This window comes from Orcinus orca, chromosome 19 (assembly GCF_937001465.1).
Source record: "Orcinus orca chromosome 19, mOrcOrc1.1, whole genome shotgun sequence".
NCBI classification, from domain to species: Eukaryota; Metazoa; Chordata; class Mammalia; order Artiodactyla; family Delphinidae; genus Orcinus; species Orcinus orca.
The window spans coordinates 33,537,646-33,556,230 of record NC_064577.1 but is presented as its reverse complement, the minus strand read 5'-3'; the positions used below and the strand labels follow the sequence as shown (position 1 = coordinate 33,556,230).

Genomic DNA, 18,585 nt, shown 5'->3' with positions numbered 1-18,585 from the left:
CCCTTTATGGGGCCAGGAGTGCTCACATTTGTTTGATCAACAGTTACTGAGCACAGAAACAGTAAGACACTCACACACACACACCCGGGTGAGTATATCAGAGGAGCGGGGCTGGGTGTCTGTAGGGTGTTGGCAGGGGGCACCCAGGTGAAGCAATGGGTCCCAGGAGGGGCAGGGGAGGGGACCAGGAGAGCCCCTGGGCAGAGGTTTTCCAGGAACTACATTGCAAGGTCTCAACTCCAGTTCGTTTCCTTCCCCTGGGCCTACTTAGAACCAAGGCCTGATGCAAGTGGGGTAGGAGAGGGAGCACTCTGAGGACAAGGACCCAGCCTTCCAAATCTACAGGAGACAGGAAAAACAGAGCAAGTGAGGGGCAAGACCATATACCCTTGACCCTGCCAGGGTGGCCTCCAGAGTCTAGGTCACACCCCATGTACCGACTGCCCAAGGCTCTCACGGGGCCTAGAGTCCCTACAGGGCCCTCCTAAGGCATAAACCCCTGGCACAGGCCACCATGCTGGTGGATAGAAGCTGGCGTGAGGTGGGCTGTGGGCCTCCCCTGGCAAAGTACTTGGCAGTGCAGGGAGACCCTGGCACCCTCCCTCTGGGGAAAAGATGTTCCAGAAGAGATTGTCCCAAAGGCCACACATCTGCCCAGGACCAAAGCTTCCCCCTGACTGTTCCCTTAAGTCAAGGCCAGTCTCACTGTTTGAGTGCCTGCTGTGTGTGTCAGGTGCTGACCAATAAGACAAGGGGGGCCTGCTGCTCCCACATGTGCCCTGGGTCTGGGGTCTGGAAGAAGCCAGCAGGCGGCTCTAAAGTGAAGAATCACACGTCACAGCCTGGGAGGAGGCACAGGAGTCCAGACGAGCTTTGCGGTGGGCTTTACGCCACGCCGTGAAAAACACACTGGGTTTCAGCAGGCAGGAATGTGAGCCTTGGTCCCAACCACCAAAAGCCAGATGTGGGGAAGTGGGGCAGAGCCACACGGGCCTGAGAAGGGGTGTGATGCGGGAAGAAAGCTATGAGGTCTCTGGTGTTCTGCAGGGACTGACACCTGGGGAACCCCCTGCAAGTGTGAGCACAGACCTGAGCAGAGCAGGCCAGAAGGAGCCGGCAGCTGGTGGTGAGGATGCTAGAAGTCCAAAAGGACCTCTTTCTTGGCCTCAGAGGCAAGTCTTTGTGATTTAGTACAATAAAAGTTGAGGGCTTGGGCTTCTCTGGTGGCGCAGTGGTTGAGAGTCCGCCTGCCGATGCAGGGGACACGGGTTCATGCCCCTGTCTGGGAAAATCCCAGATGCCGCGGAGCAGCTAGGCCCGTGAGCCATGGCCGCTGAGCCTGCGCATCCGGAGCCTGTGCTCCGCAATGGGAGAGGCGGCAACAACAAAAAGTTGAGGGCTTTAGAAGTCTTGCCCTGGGCATATTAAGGCCCTGTAGGTTCAGAGGGAAGCTACTGGAGTCTGGCAGGGAGAGCTGCTGACACCTTGATGTCCCCTGGCTCTGGGGGCCTCCTGGGTTGGCCTCCATCATTCATTCAGTGGCACTGAATCCCCTTGAGGACCCAGCAGCCCTCACTCATCCCTCTTTCAGCTCACCTGATTTCTACTGACCTGCCTGGCAGGGTAGGTCACCCTTCCTGGCTTTACACTTGAGAAGGTAAATCAACGTAGAAATTGGATCCCTTCAATTTCTCTTCTTCCTTTCGTCACCTCTTTCTCTGGGAATTTTGAACAGCAGTGAGAACTCCTTACAGAAAGTGCAGGAGCAGACATGGACCAGTGACCTGAGTTCCAGGCAGATGTTGATGAAACAGGAAAGGAAAGGTGCAATTCCTACATCAACTATTAATTCAACAGATGTTTACCCCACACTCACCCTGAGCCGGACTCGTTCCAGGAACCGCCTGAGTCCTTGTCACTCATGTGAGCGCTCGGGATGTTGCGTGAAGACAGACCACTACACAGAGGATCTTGGAGGCGGCCTTGAGAAGACCTAAGTTTTGAATCCTGGACAAGCCCTTCACCTACAGGAGCGTATGGGTCTCCTGTGTGCCAGGCCACTGTTCCTGGCAGGGATGAGACCCGCTCCAGTTACGGAGGCAGTGCATGCAGTCTGACAGACGGCATCAGAAACACCATGAGAATCTTCTCCATAATGCGTGGGGACCTCCGCACCTGCACCCTGGACACGTGGCCTTTGAAACGTCTACACAGAAGGCTCAGGAGAGCATTTGGGCAGGATCACCAGGCCCCGCCTCGAAGGGGGCGTGGCCGGTCGGGAGCGCACTCCCGGGCCAGTCCCGCGAGACCTCACCCACCAGGCGCGGCTTGCGTTGCCCGGGCGACGGCGCCCGGGCGCGCAGGCGCAGTGCAGGCGTGCCCCGCCCCCCGCCGCCGCCGCCGCCGCCGCGCCTTCCCTTTTAAGCCCCAGCCGGTCGCGTCGCCGCTTCATGAATGGAGCCCACGTGACCAAACATCATGTGACGTCTGTGGAGCGGCGGCGGCGGCGGCGGCGGCGGCGGAGGATCCGGAGCCCCAAGCCTGGTCCGGCCCGGCCTTCCTAGTGCGCTCGGCCCGGCCCGCGCAGGCGGCGAGCTCCCACTCTGGGCCCGGAGCCCTCGCGCGGCCAGCCCCGCGCGGCCTCGGAGCGCCCGCCCCGCCCCGCCCCGGCCTCGGCCCGCCGGGCCCGCAGTGTGGTGGGTGAGTGCGGCGGCGGCCGGGCCGGGGCCGGGGCCGGGGGCCAGGGCCGAGCGGGGGGCGTGCGGGTGCTCCGATCCGGGGGCGGGTGCTCGCGGGGCCGCTGCTCCTTCCGGCGGCCTGTGGCGGCGTGGTCCGGGTGCTCCGGGCTTTGGGTCTGCCCTGTGCCCTGCTGGCGGCCCATGCCTCGATTTCCCCACCGGTCCGGAGCGGCTCCTGGTCCCTCCGCCGGGGGTACTGGGGTGGGCGCGCGGGCCCGCAGGGGCGGGTGGGGCGTGCGCTGGTCTTGCTCGGTGAAGCCGGGGAGTCCTGGAGGGAGGGACGGCCGGGGTGGCGGGAGGAAAGGGTGGGGTCGAGCGGGGCGCCCAGGGCTCCGTGGAAGAGCTCGGCGGCCCCAGCCTGAGCTGCTGATTCATCAGGTGTCTGTGTCAACGCCTCCCAGGCGCGGGGTCCTCGGCTGGCTAGGGGGAGGAAGCGGCACGTGGAGGGGGGGCTGGGAAGACCCTGCCCGCTCCGGCTTCGCTCCGTCACACGCTTGCCAGAGCCCAGAAGGAGACTTGCTGAGTCATCAGCATGAGGTCACTCGATGCTCGTCCTGATGCCTGGGGGGATTAGAGCTAGGGGCCTGAGAGGCCGGGAAACAGGGGTAAGAGGGAAACCGTGGGGAGTGAGAAGGGGCCAGGCCCTGGGCTGGGGCGCCTGCTTAAGTTTGGGCTGATGTGGGAGTTTAGGGTAGGGTGGGTGAGGAGTAAATACAGAGGTCTTGGTGCAGGTTATCCCGGGGTAGAGGGTGAAGCCCCTGGCCTGTTCATCCCCTCCCAGGCAGGCTCTTCTCAGGCTGCTGGTCCCTGACCCGCCTCTGGGACAGCTCCCCAAACTGGGAAATAGTTCTGAGTGAGAAGAGGGGAGGAGCTTAGGGGGGCCGTGCTTGCGGGCTGGGAAGTAGGCTTTCCCTATGACTGGTCTGTTTGGCCAGGCTGGGAAGTCTCCCGGTGGGAAGAGGCCGAGGCAGTGGGTGAAGGAGGGGTGCCTGTACTAGAGTCCTGGGTGACAGTGGACAGGGCAGAGGGCGAGTAGGCGCAGCTCTACCAGGAAATTGCAAATGAGAGGAGGCAGCAGGACTTAGACTCTGATCAGGGGAGCGAGGTGTCTGGTGAGCAGGCTGTGGCTCTCTTCGCAGCCTGGCCTTGGGGTCCGGGTTGAGGCTGCGGGTGGTGGTAACTTTGAGGGCGCCCAGCAGGTGGACTGGTGTGGATGGCATGGGTTGAAGAATCCCAATCACCCCAAAGTTGTTCCACTTGAGGTTGGGGCGCAGTATTGTGCAGGTTAGCAAAGAACGTGGCCCTGATGGGTGTCAGGCCAGGTGGTAGGGACTCCTGGGGAGTGACAGCCTCAGGGTGGTGTGGCTTGAGCCACTTTTCCTGGGTGTATGAATGGTTCCTGGTCTTCAGGGGTGGGGGAGTGTTTCGTCTAGACCAGAGCTGACCATTCTTGCCCATGCGTTCATGGCTAGGTAAGGCTGACCTTGTAGTTTGTCCTCAGACATTCCCTGCTGCTGCCCTCTCCCCCATCCCTGAGCTTATAGATGCCAGATGTCTTAACACTTCAGCTGATCTTTTGGCTGGAATTTTATGCCCCAGGAAAATGCAGATTCCTGGAGGGATGTTTTTTCAAATCTTCTCAGCTACTTATGCTTTGGTGGAAACTAAGTTTTAGACTTTTTTCAGAGGGCTTCTGGAGGAGGTGGGTCTAAAGGGCAGGGTGGGAGTGTAGCGTGCTAGGTGGGGGCTCCAGAGTGACCAAGGCCACACCTGCCTTGGCTTGGGAGGTTTGGCCACTGGGGTTTGCAGGACAGGAGAAGGAACAGGGGCGGGCTGGCCTCTTGTCTACTGTCCATGCCCTGGAGTTTGGGCCCAGGGGAAGGGGATGGAGTTCTTTCCCCTTTCCGGCTGGCTCTCACCTTGAGTGGGTGGCCCTGGGTACCTTGGTGGATCAGTGCTCTTGGGACCACCCATGCCTTCTCCACAAAATGTGCTCAGCCTCAGGGGGAGCAGAGGCGGGAGGAGGGCTGAGGGTTCTTGATCCAGTCTCTGGGATCCCCTCCCTCTAGTTTCTAGAGGTGCCCTGAGCCATCAATCCCAGCCCATGCCCAAAAGCTGTCTCTGTCCCATCAGTGTGTGTCCCCAGGTAGTGGAGACAAGGCCAGGAGGCTGGATGCATGGGCTTTGCTGAGACCCACCCCTCCCCCACCCGAGCACAAGCACACCTTTGATTAGGAGGCGATTGGCTTCACTTGTGCTGAGTTCAGGGCTTCTGTGGAGGGTGAAATCTGCCGAGGAGGCACTTTTCAGCTCCCAGCCGCCACGCTCGGCACTTTTCTGTGTGATCTCTTCAGGAAGTCACCGTGTGCTCAGCATTCGTGGGGTGGAGGGAGGATGGCGGGTGGGAAAAGCTGGTGCCAGGGCTTTTCCTTTGGACTGACAGTGGCAGGACCAGTGCAGTGACGCTGTACCTGGACCTGAGGTTGGGGGAGCTCCTCCAGCTCTGCCTTGAGGACTTGACTCCGGGGGTAGGCGTGGGGCCCTGAGGACCTTCTGGCCTCCAGCTCCTCTGCCCCATCCTCTGCTCTGGAAGAACATTGGGGCCGGAGCCTCGGGGCATGGCTGTGGGGAGGCGTCTCTGGCCCCCTTGCCTGCAGCCTCACATCCTGATGCAGGGCTGGGTGAGGAGGGGTCTCTACCCTGAGTGAGTGTTTGCCTCCACCTCCCCAGCCATACTTTAGTGACCTGATAGGGCTGAGAAGACCCCGCAGCCCCAAATTGCCTGAGTGCTTGTAGCTTCTCCAGGAGGGCACCACAGTGCTTGTTAGGCCTCCGTTTACCTCCCTGCATCTAACCTGGAAGGTCATGGAGGGAGTGGGGGTGGGCAGAGGGGGTCCAGCTGAGCCAGGAATCCCAGGACTAGGTGGGTAAAAATGTCCTTGGCAGGGCTGCGGAAAAGATGACCAAGTGGGTGGGAGGGGGGCCTCTGGTTTTTGTTTCTTGCCCTGTGGGTGCGGACCCTGAGCAGGGAGCCAGAGAGTAGTCAGTGGCCAGAGAGGGCTGAGCAGGCCGCTGGGGGGTCGATTGTGGGCACTCTTGTGAAATACCCTGGATGGGGTGGGGCAGAGTACAAAAGGCTGCAACCCAAAGCCACAGGATGGTTACTCCATCAGCAGCAGAGGTGGACAGAGAGGGCCAAGGGGCCTGGGGCCCGGCTTCTCCGGCTGGAGTGTCTGCCACCAGTAGGTTTGGGGAACTCCCACCAGTGTTAAAGACAGAGTCAGAGCTGGTTGGACAGCTCCGTTTGCTGCTCTTCAAAGTGAGCCGTCTGGGAGAATTGGCGCTCTCCTGCATCCTCTCCTCTGCCGGAGTCCCCAGCGGGGACGCCCAGTGAGCCTTCATGGGAGCAGGGCTTTGCCCCAGGCCAGCTTAGGGGAGGTAGAGCCCTAGAGGACACGCTCACAGGGGCGCTGGCCCTGGCCCTCACCTGCTGCTGGCCAGGCTGGCCTTCGTCGCCCCAGCAGCTTGCTGCTGCCCGTCCCCTGGAGCTGTGTTGGCTGGCGGCCTTGGGGAGTGCCAGGCTGGTGAGAGAGCGGGAGCGATGTGCTGAGTCAGCATGACTCGCCAGGAACAGCCGTGCTCTGGGGCGCACTGGGGTTATTTTTAAAGCTCCCGGCTTCCTTCTAGGCTGGCCCCTCCCTCATCCTTCTAATCTCTCCCCTGGCCCCTTTTCTTGCCTCTGCCTCCCTAATAGCCCTTCAGTTCCCCTTCCCCCATCAGACCCTCCTGGTCTCCCACCTGGTTCCCTAGGGGCAGGGGGACAGGGAGCAGCCCAGCTTGGGAGAGGCGAGGCTGAAGGGCGGTCCTTGAGGCCAGGTATCAGGGGAATGGGCGGGCAAGAGGTGAGGCTGGGGACTGGGTGCCTTCCCCTGAGTGGGCAGAGGGTGTAAGGGGGCTCAGGGCTCTGTGTGGACTGGGGAGGGGAAGGGTCTCCAGGGTCCTGACCTACGCTCCCTGTCTCACAGAGTGCCTGCTTGCTGTGCCCTCGGGTTATGACGACCCCCAATAAAGGAAACAAGGCCTTGAAGGTGAGCAGATAGGGTGGGCAGTGTCTCAGGGCTGGGGTGGCACAGGGGCAGACTGCCCCCACTTGGCCTGTGACCTCGTGCGCTATGCCCTCCCCAGGTGAAGCGGGAGCCGGGAGAGAATGGCACCAGCCTGACAGATGAGGAGCTGGTGACCATGTCAGTGCGGGAGCTGAACCAGCACCTGCGGGGCCTGTCCAAGGAGGAGATCATCCAGCTGAAGCAGCGCCGGCGCACGCTCAAGAACCGCGGCTATGCCGCCAGCTGCCGCGTGAAGCGGGTGACCCAGAAGGAGGAGCTGGAGAAGCAGAAGGCAGAGCTGCAGCAGGAGGTGGAGAAGCTGGCCTCGGAGAACGCCAGCATGAAGCTGGAGCTCGATGCCCTGCGCTCCAAGTACGAGGCCCTGCAGAACTTCGCCAGGACCGTGGCCCGAAGCCCTGTGGCACCAGCTCGGGGTCCCCTTGCTGCTGGCTTGGGGCCCCTCGTCCCTGGCAAGGTGGCCGCCACCAGCGTCATCACGATAGTAAAGTCCAAGACGGACGCCCGGTCGTAGGGATGCGCTTGCCCAGGCGGGTCTGCAAGGGGCCAGTAGGCGCATGGCAAATTCAGCAGCCCTGTCCCCTTCTCCCTCCCTCCTCTTTCTCCTCTTCTCTTCTTTTCCTCCTCTCCTACCTCCTCCCTTCCCTGCAAAGCACAACCTGCACCCCAGGGGCGCCGGGCTGAGCCCCTTTGATCTCGTCGTTGTCATCGTGTGTTTTGTACGTTGGGATTGGTCAGTTTGGTGGTGACGTGGGGTCGCCCCCGCCCCCTTTGTCCCACGAGCAGGTGGGCTTGGAGTCCAGAGTCGGCCTGTGGGAGTGAACAGAGAGAAAGATTGACCGGGTGCTCTGGGGCACATGTGTCCCTGAGCAGGGAGGGCTGCAGGGCAGGAGAGAGGCTGTTCTCCTTGCAGAATGGCCCACAGGCTCTGACAGCCGCCAGGCTAGCGGGAGGCCGGGAGGCCGGGAGGCCGGGCAGTTCACTCTCAGCTCGGCCTGCAGGCATAGGTAGGCACTGCTCTGCAGAGTAGGCTGTCCCTGAGGGCCCTGGACAGGCGGGCCACTGGTCTGGCGCTGGGGGGGATGGGGTGTCGTGTGGCTGTGGGCCGGGGGCCTTGGCACTCACACCTGACGTGTTGCACTGAACAAGACCAAATCACTGGTTGTGAGCGTACGTGAAGGGTGTGTCCAGTGTCCTGCGATGGGTCCCGTGTCACTGTTTACATGACCTATTTGTGTGGTTACATAGCCCTTTATTTAAAAGAGAGAAGTTCCTTTTACGAAGTTATTAAATTATATGTTTAAAAGCTAAAGAAAAAAAAAGCTGCAGAGTATTTATAAAACTGTCTTTTTAAAAAAAAAAAAAGCGAGAACATTTGACCGTATAAACAGAAAAGGGAAGAAAGTATAATAGAAACTTTGCTACTTTAAAAAAAGAAAAAAAAATCCTTTCTTGTAAACTTACAGACAAGTCTTTGTGGCTGTTGAAGTTTAGTTTTTATATACACAGAGTTATCAGACGTTATTTATAAAACTTAGTTAAAAAAAAGACAAAAAAAAAGCCAAGCCGTGAGCGACCAGAAGGCGCGTCCTGACGTCCTCTTTGCTATCTCTTTTGCAATTGTACCGAAAGTGACTTACTCCTTTGCCCTTCCTGCTTCCGTCTCTTGCCGGTGCCGTGGTGTTGTCTGTGCCTGGTGAGGTCTTGTGCAGCGTCACGTGCTGGTGCTTCTGGTGATCTTTGACCTGTGGGTGTCACTTCTTGTGTCTGTTCTCCCGTGTTTGTTTTTTGGATTTGGTTGTGGTTTTGCTTCTGCTGGCTTGTCAGGCCTGGGCTGTAGTGCCAGGCTGCGCCTGCTCCAGTGGAGCTTGGGTGTCTGTGCCTCCAGCCCAGCCTCTTCTGCTTTGGCGCCCACCCCGAGCCCCCGGGGGGTCAGATGCAGGGCTCTGCCACACCCCTCTGCTGACCCTTGGTTTCGCATGTGTGTCTCAGGCTTGGGCTGATCCAGTGGCAGGGTAGGTGAAACTGGGGGTCATCCTGGGCCCCCCTCCCGCCCCCTCACTACTTCCTTGCCCACCATCTCTGGCCCTGGGTGGGGGCTTGCAGGGACCACAAGGAGTCACTGTGGGTGCCCGCCAGGCCAGGGCCAAGCTGCCCCCGACTGTCTTCCTTCTGGCCTCCAGTCAATGTGTTTGGGCTCCAGCCACCAATCTGGGGTTTGTTCCGGTGGGTTTTGTGTGGGCCTCAGCAGGGGAACCCCAGGGGCCCGCGGCCCACTCATCCCAGAACTATTTCCATGCTGCGGGACGGTGCTTCCCAGGCAGAACCAGGTGGTTTCGGGGCCCACCTGGGGCAGCCCCTTCTCCTTGCCTGAGGGCCTGGGGGTCTCCACCAGTGCCAGACAAGGGCTACGGTCTCCAGGGCCAGGTCCTGTCCCCCCTCTCCCCCTGAACATGCTGGCAGCTCTTGGCTATGGGCCTTCTTTCAACTCCCTTTGGGGTCTGTGTCTTCCAGGGATCCACTGCTTGGCTTGTGGAGGTGCTTCCCCGGGGCTGAGCCCACCTCCCCGTCCTGGCCACTCGGTGAGGCAGCCAAGTCTCCCAGACTTGGCTCAGGCAGCTGCTCGTAGGCATGTGATGGGGCTGCCTGTGGTGCCTGCTCCCCAAGAGGCTACTGCCCTGGCTCTGGCCGTGTGGGGCTTGGCTACTCCTTGGAGTTGCTGGTTGGCTTCTCTGGGGGTCCTGAACCCCTGAAAAGGCACAGACAAGTGAGCTAATGAAAAGAAAAACAATGTGGCCAGGCAGGGTTTAACCTTGTGGACAGCAGAATCTTCATCCCAGAGTTTACAGTGTGCCTGTGGGATAGGAGGGGGGATGTGCTGTCAACTTCTGTTGTCTTGATGGGCTGATCTTGGCCCTAGATATTCAGAGACATTCCTGGCTGTACCCAGGTTGGCCTGCAATGGAGATTTTGACCATTGACTCTGAATCACTTAGTGGCTTCCTTTGCCTCCCTGCAGTCTGGCTTTGTCCACCTAAGGTCCAGACGAGAGTAGTTGATGTTTCTTGTAGCAGCAAGTTGGAATCACATCATAAGAATCCCTAAAGAGAGATCATGCCCTGTCCTGGACAGGGGGAGGGACAGGCTCCCCATGTCCAAGTACGGTTCCCACTTTTATCCTGGCTGGGAGGTGGTCCTCCATCTCTGTGCACCCCTGCCATGCTGTAGACCTAGAGAGAGGAGGGTTTGAGGGTGAGCATGTGCTGAACAGAAATTGCAGGTCCTTGGTTTGGTTTACAGACGCTTCTGGAGTTAGTGAAGCTATACTTCCTTTCGAGGTTTTTGGATTTGGAGCAACTGTTCCTTGGGTCTGGGGGAGCATCCTGCTCCCATCAAGCCAGTCTCTTTGGGGCTGCTGTGCCCCTTCTCCCCTTCACTTTGGTTATTGACAGTAGATCCTGTGTCCACATGTGACTGTTTGGCATCTTTCTGATTCTCGTTAATTCGTTTTTCCTACTGTGAGTGTGTTGTGTTCTCTCTCCTCAACTTTTTGACACAGCGAATTGAGGGCTTTGGCCGAGGCCAAGTCTCCCAAACTTGTCCGCTAAGTAAACCATAATGTGCACCTTCCTTCACACCTTGCCCACATCCTCCCTATCCCAACATGGACACTCAGATTTCAGAGGAGAACCCTTTGAGAACAGGTCAGCTCCTGCCCAGAGTATGGCCCCAGGGAGCCCTCCCCATGGCTCTTGGCTGCTGCTGCAGGTGGCACTGCGTTTGTGCAGGTGAGAAGTTGTGGCTGCTTTGTGGTGTGCTGGTTTCTGTCGGGTGCCAGGCCTCCCTGGAGGCTTTTCTACTCTTGGTCCAGGCTTCAGGTCTGGGCATAACCCTGATCAGCAGCAGCAGCCTTGATGGTCGGTGGCTGGGCCCACGGCTCTGATCAGCTGCAGCCTCCTTTGGGATGGGTGGTCGAGCCCCATCTTGTCCCTGCGACTTCCCTCTCTGGGGTGGCCGGTTGGCCAAAGCTTCCGTCCACAGCTGGGAAGCCACAGCCTGCAACACTGTTTCCGCTCTAGGATCTTTTAAGTTACTTTTTTAGGCTGTGGTTTGGTGAAAGGAACCAACACATTAACGATTTTTTTCCCCAGAAGCCACTGAATAATTCTTGCTGGCCGGTTTTCGCCTTCCTTTTGGCTGTCTGGTTTTGAAGCAGATGGGAAGAGGCAGGGGTGTGCCCTCAAGACTGATGGCTTGTCCTGCTCTGGCCTTTGTGTCCTGAGCATGTGCTGTACCTGTTGGACCAGTCGCACACATTTCCACCCCACTCTGCAGCAGCAGCAGCCTTGGTACGTGGGTGTCCCTTCAGTCTGAGCTAGAGTGTAGGAGAGCTTGTCCCCGATGACCTGTGAAGGGGGACCCCTCTAACAGCCTCATGTCCCAGCCCCACCCTTCCCCACATCCCCTCAATCTGAAGCCTTTAACCAAACGGGAGTGGGTACAGAAAGCCTTCTCCTGGCATCTTAGGGCAGCAGGACAAGGGCTGTCCAGTGTGTCCAGCTCTGCTGCTCTCCTGGCGCTGAGAAGTGGGCGGAGCAGAGTTGATCAGACCCTGCCTGCCCTGCTTAGGGCTGAAGACAGGAGGTGGGGTGGGTACGCTGGGATCTGCCGGGGTGGGCGGGGGTTGTTGAAGACCCAGGTGGGGAGGGGCCCCACTGGAGCACTCTGGCTGACCTGGGTGGCGTCGGCCTCGCGCCCTCCCTACCCTGTGCAGTATTTATTGCTAAATTATTGTCCAGGAGGGGCGGCACTGGGCCGGGCCCCGGGTATTTATTGCTGTACATAGTGTATGTTTGTGATATATAAGGTTTTCTTTATTTTGTATATGATCAATAAACACCTTTTAAAGAGACTGGCAGGTGCTTCCTTGGGGCGACGCAAGGGCGGGGCGGAAGGGCGGGGCGGGCCTCGCGCGCATGTGTCGGCGCGCGGCCTGCCGGGAGGCGGAAGCGGAAGCGCGAGTCTCCCCGGGAGAGATGGCCGCCGGGGGTCCGAGCCGGTTGGAGCGCAAGGCGGCGGAGCGGGTCCGGAGGCTGCGGGAGGAGCAGCAGAGGGAGCGCCTCCGCCAGGTACGGCGTTGCCCGCCCCGCGCCGCGCCCCCAGTCCGCGCCGCCCTCACCGCCTGCCCCGCGCCCGCAGGTGTCGCGCATCCTGAGGAAGGCGGTGGCCGAGCGCAGCGCGGAGGAGGGCCGGCTCCTGGCCGAGAGCGAAGACCTGGTGACCGAGCTGCAGGGCCGGAGCAGGCGGCGCGAGGGCCTGAAGCGGCGGCAGGAGGAGGCGAGTCCGGGGTGCGGGCGGGCCGGGCGGGGGCGCGGGCGAGCCGGGGCCGGCTCACGACCGGCTTCGGCGTCTCGGCAGGTGTGCGACGACCCGGAGGAGCTGCGGAGGAAAGTCCGGGAGCTGGCTAGCGCCGTCCGAAACGCCAAGCACCTGGTCGTCTACACGGGCGCGGGGATCAGCACGGTAAGGAGACGAGGCAGGGACGGCCGCGCCCCGGGTCGGCTCCCAGGTTGTGCGAAACACGGACCGCCGGGGGCGGGCGTGGGGCGCCCCCTTCTGGGTGTCGGACCCCAGCACCGAGCACCGTCTTCTGTTAAGCAACAGTACCGATTCGCAAAAGCTCGACTTAAAAGCACCTCTTGAGGGTCTTTCTTTTCTTAGAGAAACTCAGAACGACTCTATTTGGAACTTCGCAAAATAGAAAAACATTCTTAAATGCTTGAATTTTGTATTGTACTTAGTTAGAGACAGGAAAGGAAGAGGGATAAAAACGGGACGTAATAGTTTGGTGCTTGTCCTAAGATTATATATTGGCAGAGCTAAACCCCAAACTGTCTTCTGATTCCCCATTCGTTGTGTCCCCTGAATGTTGAAGTAAGGTAAGTGGAATGCAAGGCAGTATGCATTAGAGTGCACCAGGTAAGGAAGAGAAATGCTTTGGCTTTTGATAAGTTTTATCAGGAAGCTACCTGGGTGGTAGAATGTGACTAGCTTTGACAGTGAGGATAGCACGTTGTTAAATTGCTGGGTGCAAGTTGAGTGTGACCTACATGTAGGTCCAGCAGAGGTGAATAGCAAGGATTTATGTGGAGAGGTCCGCAGGTGACGATAATAAACCATATAAACGAATGACTGTAACATGAAGCTGGCTGTGCTAGGCTGCTAGAGTAGAAATCCAGATACGCCTTCTGTGGTCTCTGAGAGCTGGGAAACCCATCTGGTTGTTTTTTTATGAGAGGTGGCATTGAGTCTGGGCCTTGGAGGGTGGGTAGGATTTTACAGATACTTATGAAGTAAGACACTCCATACAGGGATGACTGAAGAAGCCCAGTAGCGAGAATGCGTGAGGTATGTTAACTGCTTTAACTTATCAACACCTGGAGCCCTGGCACATGTGACCTCTTGTCATTATGTAAAAGCAGTAATGCCATCTTTTAAAGAACTGTAAGCAGCTACTAAAGCCACTTGCTGTTCATTAATTTGCTCTGTTACTGTTTGAGGTTCCTTTTTCCATGTGGGTCAGACCCACTGGTCAGGTGGGCATTTTTCTGAGCTTTAGCAACAGGGAAGAGACAGGGCTCCCTACAAGGGAGGTCACTCACACCTCAGGAAGCACAGGGCACCTTGATCCTGGCACACTATCTGCTTTCTTCTCTCGGGGTGGCTCTGTTTCACTGGATTGGGAACTTGGGAAACGCAGTAATGTTTATCTCATTGAAGAGGTTGGTCTGTGTGGAGGTAGGCCAGGAAACACTTACAGCATCAGGATGTGAGAACGTGGAGGGAGGCCTGCAGTGAGCCTAACCAGTCCTCCCTCTCAGTATGAGGACAGACGTGGCCACAGAGCCCAGGCTGTACTACATGCTAGAGAGTCTCCCAGGGCGGGCAGGGCTCCTTGGAGCCTAGAAGGATGAGCTGGACCAGGTTTGGGTGCAGGGGTCCTGGCAGAGGGAAGGAGCCACAGCGGGTGCACTCCATCTGGGAGGACAGGTTAGACTAGGAAATGCTCAGCCTGAGGAACGAATTGAGGCCAGTCTGTGGGCCAGCACTTCTCAAAGTGCTGGGAGAAATTATTGGGAATTCTGCCAGTGCCTACAGTGATGTCTTTTCACTGGGCTTATCTCCTTTCTGAACCTGCAGGCAGCTTCTATCCCAGATTACCGGGGTCCTAATGGAGTGTGGACGCTGCTTCAGAAAGGAAGAAGCATTAGGTAAGCAGTCTAGCACAGCCTTCCCACCTAGTTAAGCAGAGACCTGACCTTGAAGCTCTCCTCACCTTCATTTCCCTTCTACCTGGCAGTGCTGCTGACCTGAGTGAGGCCGAGCCAACCCTCACCCACATGAGCATCACCTGCTTACACGAGCAGAAGCTGGTAAGAGCCCAGGGTGGCTGGTGTACGGCCATCCTTCGGTATCCCCCTTGGATACCAAAAGCTGAGGGTGCTCAAGTCCCTTGTATAAAATGGCGTAGTGTTTGTATATAACCTGCACACCTCCCCCCATACTTTATTATTTACTTACTTATTTATTTTTAAAATAAATTTATTTTATTTTTGGCTGCGTTGGGTCTTCGTTGCTGCGAGCGGGCTTTTCTCTAGTTGCGACAACCAGGGGCTACTCTTCGTCGCGGTGCGCGGCCTTCTCACTGCGGTGGCTTCTCTTGTTGCGGAGTTCAGGCTCAGAAGTTGTGGCGCACAGGCTTAGTGGCTCCACGGCATGTGGGATCTTCCCGGACCAGGGCTCAAACCCACGTCCCCTGCATTGGCAGGTGGATTCTTAACCACTCGCCACCAGGGAAGTCCTCCCCACCCCCATACTTTAAATCATCTCTGAATTACTTATAATACCTAATAAAATGTCAGTACCACTTAAAAAGATATAAATACAATGTAAATGCTACACAGGTACTTGCCAGCGTGTGGCAAATTCAAGTTTTGCCTTTTGGAACTTTCTGGATTTTTTTTTTTCCCGGAATATTTTTGATATTTGGTTGGTTGAATCTGCGGATGTAGAACCGTCAGATACGGAGGGCTGATTGTACTCACTGGGTCCACGGCGAGGACCGGGAGGGCCACTTTGGTGCCCAGGTGACAACTGCATCCTACTTCCATCAGCCAGTGGACCCTGTGATGAGTGCCCACCAAGCAGTTTAGATTCCTGGTTTGAGCCTACCTCTACTCCTCCTGTGTTTCCTCTCCAAGAGTAGAGAGCAGCCTCTCTGCTGAATCATCACATAGAGGGTCCACACAGGCCCAGAGCTCGTGAGGGTAGCCCCTTCCCCTTGTGTTTCTCTTGCATTTTTCCCACAGACCTCAGGAGCCACCTAGATACAGGGGAGGCTAGTAGGAAACCTCTGGAGATCCTCTGCTAAGCACCTGCAACCGAGTGGGGAAGGGGTCGAGCCTCCTGGGCCTTCAAGGACCTGAAGCATGATGACCCAAGAGAGCATCAGTTTGGGCCCCAAGCTCCTTTCCAGCCAAGAGGGGGCGGTGCAAACATTTGCCCTCCTGGGGGCTCCTAGGGCTTCTGAGTCTTTGGGGGTGGGCCCAGGGCCCTCCCCACCGGAGCTTCCTGAGTCCTACTGGGACCAGCCTGCTGCCCTGGGTTTGCCTTCGATGCTTTGTGCAGGGTCGGAGTTGCCGCTGGCTTGGGGGCTCTGGGGCGGGCAGGGCTCGGTATGGTTTCACTCCTGAGTGCTGCTTCCCCCCTTCCTCCTGCTGACTGCCACTGTCGCCCTTCCAGGTGCAGCACGTGGTGTCTCAGAACTGTGACGGGCTCCACCTGCGGAGCGGGCTGCCTCGCACAGCCATGTCGGAGCTCCACGGGAACATGTATATCGAAGTGAGCGGTCCCTCTGGGACTCGGGGGACTGGGCAGGCCAGTGGCTCCTGCTCACAGGGCCCTACTCTCCTCAGGTCTGCACAGCCTGCACTCCCAACAGGGAGTATGTGCGGGTGTTTGATGTGACGGAGCGCACCGCCCTGCACCGACACCAGACTGGCCGCACCTGCCACAAGTGCGGGGCCCAGCTCCGGGACACCATCGTGCACTTTGGGGAGAGGGGGACATTGGGACAGCCTCTGAACTGGGAGGCGGCCACCCAGGCTGCCAGCAGAGCAGACACAATCCTGTGCTTAGGCTCCAGCTTAAAGGTATGCGAATGGCACTGTGGATGGGAACGGGTGAGCCTTCCCGCAGCTGGCCAGCTCAGCCTTAGACCCCAGCTTCCTGTAGCCTCCTTCCCTGGGGTGTGTGTGTGTGTGTGTGTGGTCTGTCTGTCCATCCGTCCATTCCCGCAGGTTCTAAAGAAGTATCCACACCTCTGGTGCATGACCAAGCCCCCCAGCCGGCGGCCCAAGCTCTACATTGTGAACTTGCAGGTAACTCAGGTGCTCAGAGGTGCCTCCCTACACCTGGGCCTTAGGAGAGCCAGCAGTCCCTGGGACATTTATGTCCCACACTAATGCACCACGAGGTCTGGCTGAGTAGGGGCCAAGGCCAGCAGGCCATTGGGAAGGAGTGAGGTGCTGTCCTCACTTACCTTTTCCTGTCCCCAGTGGACCCCGAAGGATGACTGGGCTGCCCTGAAGCTGCACGGAAAGTGTGATGACGTCATGCGGCTCCTCATGGATGAGCTGGGCCTGGAGATCCCCCGCTACAGCAGGTGAGGGGGCACAGACACATCCCCCACTTCCCTGCCCCTGTGTGGATGGGTTGTATCTGTTGTCTTTTGTGAGCTGAGTGTAGAGAAAGCTCTGAGCTGCGGCAGATGGCATCTGAGGCGTGACTGCAGTGTGGTGGCCTCTGCAGGGACCAGCCCCAGCATTGGCTGAGGTGTCCTGGCTGGCGTGATTCCTGCGGGGAGAGGGAATCTGCCAGGGCACACCTGGATGTCCCCCTTCACCTCAGGCAGCCTGGACGGGAAGGTGCCTTGAAGGGATGTGCTCTCAGCAACTCTGCTCGTCAGGATCTGGGTGCACTGGCTTGGGGAGCTGGAATACTTTGGGGAAGCTTAAATAGATTGTGCCTGAATACAGAATTTGTGATAATTGAGATGTGGTGTGTGTATTGAGTGAAAAGTTTACACTTTCTTTCTCTGTGAATTTTCAGGGTCTTATAGGGGAAATCAATAACTTCTTTTAATCAAAGGGTTGGAGAATTAAGGATCCCTTCACCTTCTGGGCCTGGCAATTCTTGTATGTTATGTTTGTGGTGTTCTGTAATGTGGGCCTGTTGTGTACTGTACTTTTTTTTTTTTTCCACATTAACTTAGCTCATTTTCTTTATCAGTGCTTATCTGTATATTAAGTTTATGATATGTGGTTCTACATCTCAGTCAGACACATGATCTCTTCACGGTGTAGTGTTTAGGCCGCGCCTCCCTAGTCAGCTTCCCTCCCATCAAGTCCTGCAGTCTGGGAAGGGGAAGAGGGTCTGGTCTACCTGTCCCTGGCCGTACAAGTGAAAGGTGGGGCCCAGAGTTGGCTAGTGACTCACCCCTCCTGGGGCTACTGCCGCCCTACCCCATGTGTGCACAGCCCCCTCAATCACCGACGAGGACTGAGTTCTGCAGAGGCTGGGCTAGTCTGGGTGCTAGCCTTTGAGTTACTTGCGGAGCTTACCCCTCTCGCAGATGTTGTGGAGCTACCACTGAGCAAAGCCCAGCCATGGTTAAGACGTGGGAGGGATGCAGGGTGACCTCAGTCAGCTTTCCCGTCCTGGGGCGGGTTGTGATTGTGAGGGGCTCCCAGGCACGCCTGACCCAGCTTTCCCTTTGCGTAGGTGGCAGGACCCCATCTTCTCGCTGGCCACTCCCCTGCGTGCGGGTGAAGAAGGCAGCCACAGTCGCAAGTCGCTGTGCAGAAGTCGAGAAGAACCTGGGCCTGGGGACCGGGGTGCACCACTTAGCTCAGCCCCTGTCCTGGGCGGCTGGTTTGGCAGGGGCTGCACCAAGCGCACAAAAAGGAAGAAAGTAACATAACCTGTTGCATGACCGAGAACAATGATGGCACTTTGCAAATGACCAGGACTCTTCTTCTTCAGGGGCAAGTGGCACTGTTAAGGCCAGGACTGCCCCTGGAATTCTCTGGGGGTGACATTTTCACCCTGACATGTTTAGCCATTTGTCATTGTGGAAAGCTCCCTTGCACTGCTGTGGTTGCCCCCCTGCATGGGCCTAATGATGGAAGACACCTCGCCCAAGCAGCCTCTTCTGAAGAGGTGGCAGCCACACCCTCTGTGAAAACAGGACTCGTGTTATTTCACACTTGGCCACAAAGAGGAAGCACACGGCTGCCTTACCTCATTCACTAGGCTAGTCTCAGGGGCCTCAACTCTATTTCTACCACTTCTTACTAAAAATGTTAAGTTTATAGAAGCCTTTTTCTGTATTGGGTATGCTGCAAAGGAGTGGTTTTTGAGCCTTGGCTCTCAGCAGGCCTTTTTATTGTTATTAAACATCTCTGCACTGTCTTCCTCGTGTCACCGAGTGACTGCCTTTCTGAAGCGGTGGGTGGGAGCGGGCGCCTGGCGAGACTCCTGGAGGGGCGGATGCGCCCCACGTGGTCCTGCCCCAACCGCCGCTCCAGGTGGGAGCTGCGGGCTGGTGGGCGCAGGCTATTGGCCGGGAGCGGAGGGGCGGGGCTCGCCATTGGCCTCGCGAG

At 57.9% G+C, this 18,585-nt stretch overlaps 2 protein-coding genes and 1 long non-coding RNA gene across 8 annotated transcripts; 2 read left to right on the top strand and 1 right to left on the bottom strand.

Moving 5' to 3' along the window:
* Positions 1 to 27: 27 nt before the first annotated feature.
* On the bottom strand, positions 28 to 2,315 carry LOC125962199 (uncharacterized). The gene is made up of 2 exons (XR_007473706.1): positions 1,877 to 2,315; positions 28 to 1,784 (listed from the first exon to the last, which is right to left on the bottom strand). It is a non-coding gene; the product is annotated as an uncharacterized LOC125962199 (long non-coding RNA).
* Positions 2,316 to 2,500: 185 nt separating this feature from the next.
* Positions 2,501 to 11,774, top strand: MAFG (MAF bZIP transcription factor G). Of its 3 annotated transcripts, none has more exons than XM_004275584.2 (3): positions 2,501 to 2,700; positions 6,764 to 6,826; positions 6,924 to 11,774. In XM_004275584.2, the coding sequence occupies exons 2-3, from the start codon at positions 6,791 to 6,793 to the stop codon at positions 7,374 to 7,376; spliced, it is 489 nt and encodes a 162-aa protein (XP_004275632.1). In that variant the 5' UTR covers positions 2,501 to 2,700; positions 6,764 to 6,790; the 3' UTR covers positions 7,377 to 11,774. The 3 variants fall into 3 exon arrangements, with proteins under 3 accessions (XP_004275632.1, XP_033294657.1, XP_033294658.1); XM_033438766.2 differs by having other exon boundaries at positions 2,513 to 2,696; XM_033438767.1 differs by lacking the exon at positions 2,501 to 2,700 and adding an exon at positions 5,657 to 6,614.
* Positions 11,775 to 11,831: 57 nt separating this feature from the next.
* SIRT7 (sirtuin 7) lies at positions 11,832 to 18,394 on the top strand. Of its 4 annotated transcripts, XR_007473705.1 has the most exons (11): positions 11,832 to 11,991; positions 12,062 to 12,199; positions 12,281 to 12,385; positions 14,063 to 14,133; positions 14,223 to 14,295; positions 15,665 to 15,763; positions 15,838 to 16,074; positions 16,222 to 16,302; positions 16,480 to 16,586; positions 17,033 to 17,118; positions 17,705 to 17,845. XR_007473705.1 is itself a non-coding variant. In XM_004275583.3 (10 exons), exons 1-10 carry the CDS (start codon positions 11,839 to 11,841, stop codon positions 17,901 to 17,903), a joined length of 1,263 nt encoding a protein of 420 aa, XP_004275631.2. In that variant the 5' UTR covers positions 11,832 to 11,838; the 3' UTR covers positions 17,904 to 18,394. The 4 variants fall into 4 exon arrangements, 2 of the variants coding, with proteins under 2 accessions (XP_004275631.2, XP_012390495.2); XR_004486414.2 differs by having other exon boundaries at positions 15,838 to 16,302; XM_004275583.3 differs by lacking the exon at positions 17,033 to 17,118 and having other exon boundaries at positions 17,705 to 18,394.
* The last annotated feature ends 191 nt before the right edge of the window (positions 18,395 to 18,585 follow it).